This window comes from Henckelia pumila, chromosome 4 (genome assembly GCF_033568475.1).
Source record: "Henckelia pumila isolate YLH828 chromosome 4, ASM3356847v2, whole genome shotgun sequence".
Taxonomy (NCBI): domain Eukaryota; kingdom Viridiplantae; phylum Streptophyta; class Magnoliopsida; order Lamiales; family Gesneriaceae; genus Henckelia; species Henckelia pumila.
Window position 1 is genome coordinate 73801130 of NC_133123.1, and position 12454 is coordinate 73813583.

Below are 12454 nucleotides of genomic sequence, written 5' to 3' on the forward strand. Positions count from 1 at the left end.
ATGCAGCTCACTGTTGCAGACCGTGTGAGGTGTGCCATATTTATGTTTCGGGATGATGCAAGGGTTTGGTGGCAGGGAGCCCGTTCTGCTGTGGATATGACTACGTTGACTTGGAATGGGTTCAAAGATGTGTTCTATGGAAAATATTTCACTATCAGCACCAGGACTAGACTTGCTAGAGAATTCCTGGAGCTCCGCCAAGGGAGCATGTCCATTGCTGAGTATGTGAAGAAGTTTGAAAGGGGGAGGTATGTTGTGCCCATGATTTCGGGTAATGCTGTAGAGGAGTTGAAGCATTTCACGGAGGGACTGAATGCCACTATCCGTCGTGATGTCAGGTTGAGTGGGGCACAAACGTACCGAGCAGCAGTCGATGAGACTATGTTGTCAGAAAAAGATGGGAATGATATTATCAAAGAATCACAAGCGAAAAGAGCCAGTTACCAAGGGAGAGAACAACAAGGGTCTAGTCAGAAGAGGCCGTACCAAGCCCCAGCTCAGAGGAGACCGCAGCAGCAGCGCCAAAACCCCAATCAGGCGCGACCTCAGGGACAGAATCAGCCGAACGCCAATGCTCCAAGGCCGGCGAATGCACCTATCTGTCAAAAGTGTGGGAAGCCACACTCAGGTCAATGCATTCTTGGGACCAATACTTGCTTTCTTTGCAAGAAGCCAGGGCATTTCGCCAAGGATTGCCCACAGTCAAAGGATCCTATCAGGGGAAGAGTGTTTGCTATGACTCACGATCAGGTTGACCCAGATTCTGCAATTGTCACAGGTATGATCCGTATCGCTGGTTTATCTGCTTTCGTGTTGTTTGATTCAGGAGCTACGCACTCTTTTATATCTGTTAATTTTATGATGAAATTGGGGATCTTGCCGGATGAATCTATTTCAAAATTTTGTGTGTCGTTACCCTCAGGAGAAGAACTGGAAAGTAGTAGTGTGGTAAGAAATTGCAAAGTTCAGATGCAGAGTCTAGTTTTGTGTGCAGATTTTATTGTTTTGAAAATGGTGGATTTCGATGCGATTTTTGGGATGGACTGGTTGTCTCGGCATGAGGCTATTATTGACTGCAAACGAAAAACTGTCTCATTGAAAGATCAGAACGGGAAACCGTTTGCGTTCCGCACAACCTCTAAGAAAAGCGCACCAGGTATGATTTCTGCAGGAACAGCGTGGCAATTATTGAGTAATGGGTGTACAGGCTTTCTTGCGAGTCTAATTGGTGATCTGGAGGTACAGCGACCGAAACTTGTGGAAGTGGATGAAACGTCCTAGAACTTCTACTGGATTTTTTTTTTAAACTCTCTAACGATAAAATATAAAATAATAAATATAAATATATATATATGCCCATACATATATATATCATACTTAAAAATAACTTTACTTAATTTAAAATACAAATACATAAAAGATACAATAAAAGTACACATATGCAATTAAATTAATTACTAAATAATAATTTATAAGAATGCCATAATAAAATTTCTAAATAATATTTCTTTCACAAAAATTCATGAAAACTTAGAAAATAAATACTTAAATCTAAAAATCCATGCATATACTGAAAATCTATAATATTAAATCATATGCGGAAATAAATGTTCTAGTCTCAACATAAAATTCATCTTAGAGCAATGGTCACGGGTTCTAGCCGCCTGGAAACTCATACGCCCTCGCCGCCAGTCGGGAACACATTATCCTTATTGACATTTTGCTCACCTGCACCATTTAAATCTAGTGAACCTAGAGGCTCAGCACGTTCTATCCTTAAATAACAAAATAAAACCATACACAAGTACACATCATATAAAATACGTGGATAATAATTATACGTGCATGATCTTAAAATTATTTGAATATAAACATAAATAAATAACCATACTGCTAAATCATCATGCTATAACATAATTCAACATACTTTATAAATCTCATAAAATAACTTATCATGATTTCTTAGTTCTCAATAAGTCGTATTCATGTCGGTGGCATCATACTAAGCGATTGATCAATCTATAAACCAACGTACGCGGTGGTGGGGTTTCCACCTCTGTGCTGCCACTTCACTAGCCCTCTCAGTTGGATCCATAAGCTCATCATACTTATACATCATTAGGAAGGTCACCGGGCCCAGGTATCCCGGCCTCCAACCACATCAATTTCCACCTTCACTTCAACTTTGATAAAAATATTTTTCATAACATGCTCTTAAACTTATCATGAAAATTGTTAATGATGCATGAACTTAAAATTCTCATTTATTTCTTTATTTCATGAAAATTTGTCCGTAAATATATATTTAATTTATTTTCTTAAAAATCATACTTATATATCTAATAAAAATGCATGCATGAATTAAATATATATTTACGGATATTTATTTTTCCAAGGACTTGTTCGAGCTGCTGACCACTAGACTTAAACTCAAAAATTCCTAGACTGGCTCAAAACCCAAAAGCCCAATCTGACCTGGCCCATTAAACTTCATGGGCCCCCAGAACCATGAGAAACTAATGGGCTCACTTAAAAACGTAATTTAAGTCCATTAACTAATTAACTTAAAATTAAATTAATAAAATTATTATTTAACCATTAATTATAAACTAGACCGATAAAATTATTAAACCCGACACAACTTGGCCCAATAATTCTCATGGATCACACGACCCATGAAAAATTAGTGGGCTCACTTCAATAATTATTAAAGCCCATAAATTAGTTCAATTAATTAATTAACAAGCCCAACTCATTTATTAACTACTTAGACTCTTAATTAATTAAAATAAAATACCCAAGCCCAAATAATAAAAATCTAGACCCGGACTAAAGTTATTTGACCCATCATTTTAGACCCAACTCGAACCCAAAACCCGGGCCCGGCCCGCCTAAACCCAAAAACCCACACTGTACGTGGCTTTTCAAGCCCACGAACCTCACGCTGCCCCATCCTTTCTTGCTTCCTTTGCCCAGCTCCGGCCACCCCTGGCCGGAGCTCCACCGGCAGGACCTCCCCAGGGTCCTGCCGGACCGACCAGACTAGCCCCTGGTCCAGCCAGCCCCCTAACCGAGCAACCTGATCCAATCTACCCCATGAACCTGCGCGACCCGCCACCTTCACCCACTCACGACCAGCCTTGGTTCCAGCCCTTACCAAGACCGAGCCACCCTACAGACCAGCCCTTAAGGACCCTAACTCGAACCCCCTAGCCCTTGGTTAGTCCCTGGTCCAACCATGAACCAGCAAGAATAACCCAAACCCCTACCCAAGCCGATGCGAGAATCTATCGCGTCCCGGAAAAAAGCCACGTCCAGCTTGAATGCAGCCCTTTTCCATGGCCGAGACACCACCCCAAGACACTCCTAAGGACCCTAGAACGACCCTAACACATGGATCAGCAGCTTAGATCTGTCCACAATAAAAAAAAAAAACAACCAAAAATCTGGATATATGCAGAAAAACGTGAAACACATGCATGATCTTGTAAGATTTTTCATTCACGCCACATTATACATGCATTAACTGATCAATCATGTAAAAATCAGTGTACTACGATTTAAACGGTGAGCAAGAAGGGATTCGAAACATGCCTCGATGATTTCTTGATCCAAAAAGTGATAACAACACGTATCGGCGCACCGGGACGATCGAGAAGTCAAATATCCTAAATTTTCCTCAAGGTAATCGTGTTGTGTCTGCTGTGAAGGGGAGGATGTTTCTGATGAATGATGGAGGCGGCTCAAAGGTGAGTTTACGTAGGGTAAGGGGTAGGTAGATTGGGGTAGAAAATCTTAGGATAATATTTTGGGTAATCTAGGTTAAATATTTAAATAAATACTTTGGATAGATAATTACTATAATTTAACCTTTAAAAAAAATACATGATAATTTTCTAAGAACTTAATAATCTCGAAATAATAAAATAGGAGATTTTTAAAGGTTAATAAAAGTAATTAAAATAACTTATTTTGGGTAAAAACTAGCACATAAATAAATATATATGTAAATATCTTCCAATTATACCTTAAAATAATATTTTAAGGCTCCTAAAAATATCATAAAATATTTTGGATGAAAACAAACATCTCGTCCGTCCACGGTCTCGCCTACGCGATCATAAAATAAACTTTCTCAAATAAATTCATAAATCATATCATACCGATTTAAATGCCGAAACAATATTTTAAATATGTCAATAAATCACATAATTCACGTAATAACTCATAAAACAATTTAACACATTTTTACTTTATTTTTAAAATTATTAAAATCCCCTAGTTATGCATGTGAATTTACGTGACGAATTTCTGGGCGTTACAATTCTCTCCCCCTTAAATGGAATTTAGTCCTCGAAATTGAAACGAACTCTAGGAAAGAACAAGTTTCCTCGTGTAGTTCCGAAACAAGCCCTCCAAATATGACAAATTTAATGCGTTAAATATAATTACCCGTGATGCGCAAAGTATCCGATACTGCTTCCTCCGCCTGCATCACATAGACTCGTCCCGCATCATTCTTCTTGGGACAGTGCAGCATAATGTGTCCCGGTTCCTTGCAATGGTAGCACATGCCTGATCCCTTCATGCACGGCCCTGGATGGGGCTTCTGGCATTTATGGCAGAGAGGTAGTGTTTCTGCACGAGGAACGATAGCTCCTTGCTGTCTCAGTGGATTTGGGCCCTTCGACGGCCCAGTGGCCTGCTTCTTTGCATCCTGCTGTGGATACGACTCGTGGTACGATGGTTGGAACTGCCTCTTCCTCTGCTGCTCCCTCAAGATCTCCTTTCTACCATCCTCGGATCATAGTGCCCTACTCACCGCTGCCTTATAAGTGGTGACGTCCATCATGCGTACATCATGCTTGATGTCCGCCCTAAGTCCATCGACGAACTGTCTCATCTTCTCCTGCGCACTATCAGCAATCAGGGACACAAAATGACACCCCCTCTCGAACTGCTTGATATACTCAACCACCGTCGTGTCCCCCTGCCGGAGACTCATGAACTCCCGAATCATTCGGCTGCGCACATCCTCAGTAAAATATTTGGTGAAGAACATCCACTTGAACTCCTCCCACGTCAAAGTCTGTGGGTTCACACCTCGAACTGCGCCCTCCCACCAAAGGGCTGTATCGTCTTTCATCATGTACACCGCGCACTTTACTTTATCGGCATCAGTGAGTCCCATATAAGCAAATATGGTCTCCAAGGAACGGATCCACCCCTCAGCCACGAGTGGATCATTGGCACCAGAAAACTCCTTCGGTCCCTTCTTCTGGAACCGTTCCGCAACGTCTTCGTCGTGTGAAAGTCGGGGTCGTGCTGCCTGTTGCTCCAGCAATGCAGTGATTCCTGTCATCATATTAGCATTGGCCTGCTCCAGTGCTGTGAGCGGGTTCTGCGGAGGATTCCCGCGTCGGTTCATCTGTCTAGGAGGCATAATGCACCACCACATATTTCCCCACGTAAATCGCAATGCATAGCTAATATTTTTGACTTTAAGACTGTCGTAACTCTAAATTCTCATTTTCACAAATCATTAAAAACATAACTCTTGTGTCCCGTGCATAAATCATAATTTAAAACACTTAAAATTTACAGACTGGCAGTGCGGTTTCTGAGCTCCGAGCAGCAAGCTAGTCACCCTCCAAGGACCATGGCTCTGATACCAAATGAAACGTCCTAGAACTTCTACTGAATTTTTTTTTTAAACTCTCTAACGATAAAATATAAAATTATATATATATATATATATATATATATATATATATATATATATATATATGCCCATACATATATATATCATACTTAAAAATAACTTTACTTAATTTAAAATACAAATACATAAAAGATACAATAAAAGTACACGCATGCAATTAAATTAATTACTAAATAATAATTTATAAGAATGCCATAATAAAATTTCTAAATAATATTTCTTTCACAAAAATTCATGAAAACTTAGAAAATAAATACATAAATCTAAAAATCCATGCATATACTGAAAATCTATAATAATAAATCATATGCGGAAATAAATGTTCTAGTCTCAACATAAAATTCATCTTAGAGCAATGGTCACGGGTTCTAGCCGCCTGAAAACTCATACGCCCTCGCCGCCAGTCGGGAACACATTATCCTTATTGACATTTTGCTCACCTGCACCATTTAAATCTAGTGAGCCTAGAGGCTCAGCACGTTCTATCCTTACATAACAAAATGAAACCACACACAAATACACATCATATAAAATACGTGGATAATAATTATACGTGCATGATCTTAAAATTATATGCATATAAACATAAATAAATAACCATACTGCTAAATCATCATGCTATAACATAATTCATCATACTTTATAAATCTCATAAAATAACTTATCATGATTTTTTAGTTCTCAACAGGTCGTATTCATGTCGGTGACATCATACTAAGCGATTGATCAATCTATAAACCAACGTACGCGGCGGTGGGGTTTCCACCTCTGTGCTGCCACTTCACCAGCCCTCTCAGCTGGATCCATAAGCTCATCATACTTATACATCATTAGGAAAGTCACCGGGCCCAGGTATCCCGGCCTCCAACCACATCAATTTCCACCTTCACTTCAACTTTGATAAAAATATTTTTCATAACATGCTCTTAAACTTATCATGAAAATTGTTAATGATGCATGAACTTAAAATTCTCATTTATTTCTTTATTTCATGAAAATTTGTCCGTAAATATATATTTAATTTATTTTCTTAAAAATCATACTTATATATCTAATAAAAATGCATGCATGAATTAAATATATATTTACGAACATTTATTTTTCCAAACCTTTGTTCGAGCTGCTGACCACTAGACTTAAACTCAAAAATTCCTAGACTGGCTCAAAACCCAAAAGCCCAACCTGACCTGGCCCATTAAGCTTCTTGGGCCCCCAGAACCATGAGAAACTAATGGGCTCACTTAAAAACGTAATTTAAGTCCATTAACTAATTAACTTAAAATTAAATTAATAAAAATATTATTTAACCATTAATTATAAACTAGACCGATAAAATTATTAAACCCGACTCAACTTGTCCCAATAATTCTCATGGATCACACAACCCATGAAAAATTAGTGGGCTCACTTCAATAATTATTAAAGCCCATAAATTAGTTCAATTAATTAATTAACAAGCCCAACTCATTTATTAACTACTTAGACTCTTAATTAATTAAAATAAAATACCCAAGCCCAAATAATAAAAATCTAGACCTGGACTAAAGTTATTTGACCCATCATTTTAGACCGACCCGAACCCAAAACCCGGGCCCGGCCCGCCTAAACCCAAAAACCCACACTGTACGTGGCTTTTCAAGCCCACGAACCTCACGCTGCCCCATCCTTTCTTGCTTCCTTTGCCCAGCTCCGGCCACCCCTGGCCGGAGCTCCACTGGCAGGACCTCCCCAAGGTTCTGCCGGATCGACCAGACCAGCCCCTGGTCCAGCCAGCCCCCTAACTGAGCAACCTGATCCCATCTACCCCATGAACCTGCGCGACCCGCCACCTTCACCCACTCACGACCAGCCTTGGTTCCAGCCCTTACCAAGACCGAGCCACCCTACAGACCAGCCCCTAAGGACCCTAACTCGAACCCCCTAGCCCTTGGTTAGTCCCTGGTCCGACCATGAACCAGCAAGAATAACCCGAACCCCTACCCAAGCCGATGCGAGAATCTACCGCGTCCCGGAAAAAATCCTCGTCCAGCTTGAATGCAGCCCTTTTCCATGGCCGATACACCACCCCAAGACACTCCTAAGGACCCTAGAATGACCCTAACATATGGATCAGCAGCTTAGATGTGTCCACAATAAAAAAAAAAAACCAAAAATCTGGATATATGCAGAAAAACGTGAAACACATGCATGATCTTGTAAGATTTTTCATTCATGCCACATTATACATGCATTAACTGATCAATCATGTAAAAATCAGTGTACTACGATTTAAACGGTGAGAGCAAGAAGGGATTCAAAACGTGCCTCGATGATTTATTGATCCAAAAAGTGATAACAACACGTATCGGCGCACCGAGACGATCGAGGCGTCAAATATCCTAAATTTTCCTCAAGGTAATCGTGTTGTGTGTGCTGTGAAGTGGAGGATGTTTCTGATGAATGATGGAGGCGGCTCAAAGGTGAGTTTACGTAGGGTAAGGGGTAGGTGGATTTGGGTAGAAAATCTTAGGATAATATTTTGGGTAATCTAGGTTAAATATTTAAATAAATACTTTGGATAGATAATTACTATAATTTAACCTTTAAAAAATATACATGATAATTTTCTAAGAACTTAATAATCTAGAAATAATAAAATAGGAGATTTTTAAAGGTTAATAAAAGTAATTAAAATAACTTATTTTGGGTAAAAACTAGCACATAAATAAATATATATGTAAATACCATAATTTTCTTCCAATTATACCTTAAAATAATATTTTAAGGCTCCTAAAAATATCATAAAATATTTTGGATGAAAACAAACATCTCGTCCGTCCATGGTCTCGCTTACGCGATCATAAAATAAATTTTCTCAAATAAATTCATAAATCATATCATACCGATTTAAATGCCGAAACAATATTTAAAACATGTCAATAAATCACATAATTCACATAATAACTCATAAAACAATTTAACACATTTTCACTTTATTTTTAAAATTATTAAAATCCCCTAGTTATGAATGCGAATTTACGTGACGAATTTCTGGGCTTTACAGTGGAAGTAGTGAAGGACTTTCCAGAAGTTTATCCCGATGATGTTGCGGGATTGCCTCCAGTCAGGGAAGTCGAATTTGGGATAGAATTGTTGCCTGAAACTAAGCCAGCTTCTAAGGCACCGTACAGATTGGCACTGACCGAGATGAAAGAATTAAAGGATCAGTTGCAGGAATTACTGGATAAGGGGTTCATCAGACCGAGTGTATCACCTTGGGGTGCACCGGTGTTGTTCGTCAAGAAGAAAGATGGGTCAATGAGATTGTGCATTGACTACAGAGAACTGAACCAAATTACAGTGAAGAACAGATATCCTTTGCCCAGAATAGACGACTTGTTCGACCAATTTCAAGGGGCAGAGGTGTTCTCAAAAATTGATCTGCGATCAGGTTACCATCAGCTGAAGGTAAAGGATGCAGATGTGCAGAAGACAGCATTCAGGACTCGCTATGGCCACTATGAGTTCTTGGTAATGCCGTTTGGGTTGACCAATGCACCAGCTTTGTTCATGGATTTGATGAACAAGGTGTTTCAACCTTTCTTGGATCAGTTTGTCATATCTTCATAGATGACATATTGATATATTCTCGCAGTAGGGAGGAGCATCGTCAGCACTTGGCTACGGTGTTGCAAATTTTGAAAGAAAAGAAACTGTATGCTAAGTACAGTAAGTGTGAATTCTGGCTGGAGCAGATTTCATTTTTGGGTCATATAGTTTCAGCTAAGGGGATTGAGGTGGATCCGTCGAAGGTGGAAGCGGTTCGTAATTAGGCTGCCCCAAAGAATGCTACAGAAATACAAAGTTTCTTGGGTTTAGCAGGCTACTACAAGAGATTTATTCAAGACTTCTCCAAGATAGCCCTACCACTGACTTCCTTAACTTGAAAAGGTGTGAAGTTTGTGTGGTCTGAACAATCTGAGAAGAGCTTTACAGAATTGAAGGAAAGACTGATTTCAGCGCCAGTGCTAGCAATTCCCGAAGGAACGGGTCGCTTTGTGGTTTATACCGATGCTTCTAAGAGTGGATTAGGAGCTGTGTTGATGCAGGATGATAAAGTAATAGCGTATGCATCTCGACAGCTAAAGGTCCATGAGAGGAATTACCCGACTCATGATCTTGAGTTGGCGGCAGTTGTTTTTGCTTTGAAGCTATGGAGACACTACTTGTATGGCAAAAGATGTCAGAATTTCACTGATCACAAAAGCCTAAAATATTTCTTCACTCAGAAGGAGTTGAATATGAGGCAGAGGCGATGGATGGAATTTGTGAAGGACTACGACTGTGACATTAGCTACCATCCTGGTAAGGCTAATGTTGTAGAAGAAGCCTTAAGTCGCAAGTCTGCAACATTGAACCAATTGACAGTGCAGCAGGAGTTGATTGCTGAATTTGCACGTATGAGTTTGGAGGTATTTGAACCAATGGAGGTATGCACTCTAGCAGCCTTAACAATAGTACCTAGTTTGCTTGAGAGAATCAGAGTAGGCCAAGCTTCTGATGAACAGTTGACGTTGTGGAGGAACAGAGATGAAGCCAAGGGTGGTACATTGTACACTGTCAAAGATGGAATTGTTCATCACCGAGGTAGAATGTGGGTGCCAGCAGTAGACTCATTGAGAGTGGAAGTGATGACTGAAGCCCATACTGTTTCACATTCCATTCATCCAGGAAGTACGAAAATGTATAAGGATCTGCAATCCTTATATTGGTGGCCAGGTATGAAGAAGGATATCGTAGAATTTGTGAGTGAATGTTTGACTTGTCAATAGGTAAAAATTGAGCATCAAAGGCCAGCGGGACTCCTAAAACCCTTGTCAATACCCACATGGAAGTGGGAAGATGTCACTATGGATTTCGTAGTAGGATTGCCAGTCTCACCGCGAAGGATGAACTCGATTTGGGTGATAGTTGACAGGTTAACTAAGTCAGCTCATTTTATTCCAGTCAGGAATAAATTCTCGATGATCAGTATGCACAGTTGTACATTCGAGAAATTGTCAGATTGCATGGAGTTCCAGCGAGGATAGTATCTGACAGGGATCCTAAGTTCACTTCGAACTTTTGGGGAAGTTTACATAGAGGATTGGGAACAAAGCTAGCTTTCAGTACAACTTTCCACCCTCAGACAGATGGTCAGTCAGAACGAGTGATCCAAATACTCAAAGACATGTTGAGATCTTGTATGATCGACTTTGGAGGGAATTGGGAATCGAAATTACCTTTAGTGGAGTTTACTTACAACAATAGTTATCAAGCAACTATTGGCATGGCTCCTTATGAGGAATTGTATGGGAGAAGGTGTAGAACTCCCTTGCACTGGGCTGAAGTTGGAGAGAGAGCTGTTTTGGGACCAGATATAGTGACTCAAACGGTGGATGTAATAGCTAAGATCAGAGACAGAATGTTGACAGCTCAAAGTCGACAGAAAAGTTACGCCAACCAGCGACGTAGAGATTTGGAGTTTGAAGTAGGTGACCATGTATTTTTAAAGGTGTCACCATGGAAAGGTGTTATGAGATTTGGAAAAAAGGGTAAATTGAGTCCAAGATATATAGGACCTTTTGAGATCCTAGAAAAAATTGGGGCTCGAGCTTACCGAGTAGCACTACCACCCAACTTGGGGGGTGTCCACAATGTCTTCCATATCTCTATGCTAAGGAAGTATGTGGCAAATCCTTCTCATGTTATCCGCCATGAGCCAGTGAAATGGACGCCAGACTTGTCCTACGAGGAGATGCCTGTTCAAATCTTGGACAGACAAGTTCGTAGGTTGAGAAACAAAGAGATTCCAATGGTGAAAGTATTATGGAGCAACCAGTTGGTTGAAGAAGCTACTTGGAAAACAGAACAAGATATGCGAGCACGCTATCCTGAACTGTTTGGTAAGTCGAATTTCGAGGACGAAATTCTTTTAAGGAGGGTAGAGTTGTAAGGTCCAAAAAGTCCATTAGCTTAATCACGATTAATTGATTTAATTATATGATTTAATGCATGTTATTTAAAATATTTAATTGTTATGTGGAATTATGTGAATTATTGGATGCCTGGAATTATGTGATTGCTATGTTATTTTTTTTTTAAAGTTTTCATATTGGTATTAATTTTGGGTCGTAGGTACGAGTCTAGCCTTGAATCGAGTTAAGAAAAATATGTTAAATTAAGATTAAAGGGATGCAGTGTATTTTTTTGAGTGAGGGAGTAAAATTTTAAAGGATTTTAAATGTAACTAATTGGCCGTGTTGGAGCCCATTAGTCACAAAAGAAAAGCGTTTAGAAATTTTATTCTGAACTCTCATTTGAACGCTCACTTTTCTTCCTCAAAATCTCTCTCAAACGCTGCATCAAGTCTAGGGTTCTTCAGAGGCTCGAGGCTAGATCGTCCTACCGCTCAGGTTATTTCCAATCGAATCAATCCAGACAAGTTTTTACTGTTTTTAAACTCATTCAAGAATATAGTTATTTTCAAGGTAAAACCCTAGGTATTTGATTGATGATCTATGAATGTTTTCTTGAAAATTTCTATGAGTATGTTGCTTGATTGTGATACGTGAAGCATTCCTGAGGTGTTCGGTTCATGTTTATCGAGTTTTGAAAGATTTGAAGGCAATAAATCAGATTTTTGGGTAAAAGTAGTTTTGAAGGTTTTGATTCAAAATCTTTGAAATGTTTGATGCATTGGTATAAGTTATT

The 12454-nt window shown here is 39.4% G+C and overlaps 2 protein-coding genes across 2 annotated transcripts; one reads left to right on the forward strand and one right to left on the reverse strand.

Moving 5' to 3' along the window:
- On the forward strand, positions 1–1281 carry LOC140861225 (uncharacterized). Its single transcript, XM_073264225.1, has one exon. It carries the CDS (start codon positions 1–3, stop codon positions 1279–1281), a length of 1281 nt encoding a protein of 426 aa, XP_073120326.1.
- A 3157-nt stretch (positions 1282–4438) lies between these two features.
- On the reverse strand, positions 4439–5458 carry LOC140861228 (uncharacterized). The gene is made up of 2 exons (XM_073264226.1): positions 4823–5458; positions 4439–4717 (listed from the first exon to the last, which is right to left on the reverse strand). The coding sequence occupies exons 1-2, from the start codon at positions 5456–5458 to the stop codon at positions 4439–4441; spliced, it is 915 nt and encodes a 304-aa protein (XP_073120327.1).
- Between the last annotated feature and the right edge of the window lie 6996 nt (positions 5459–12454).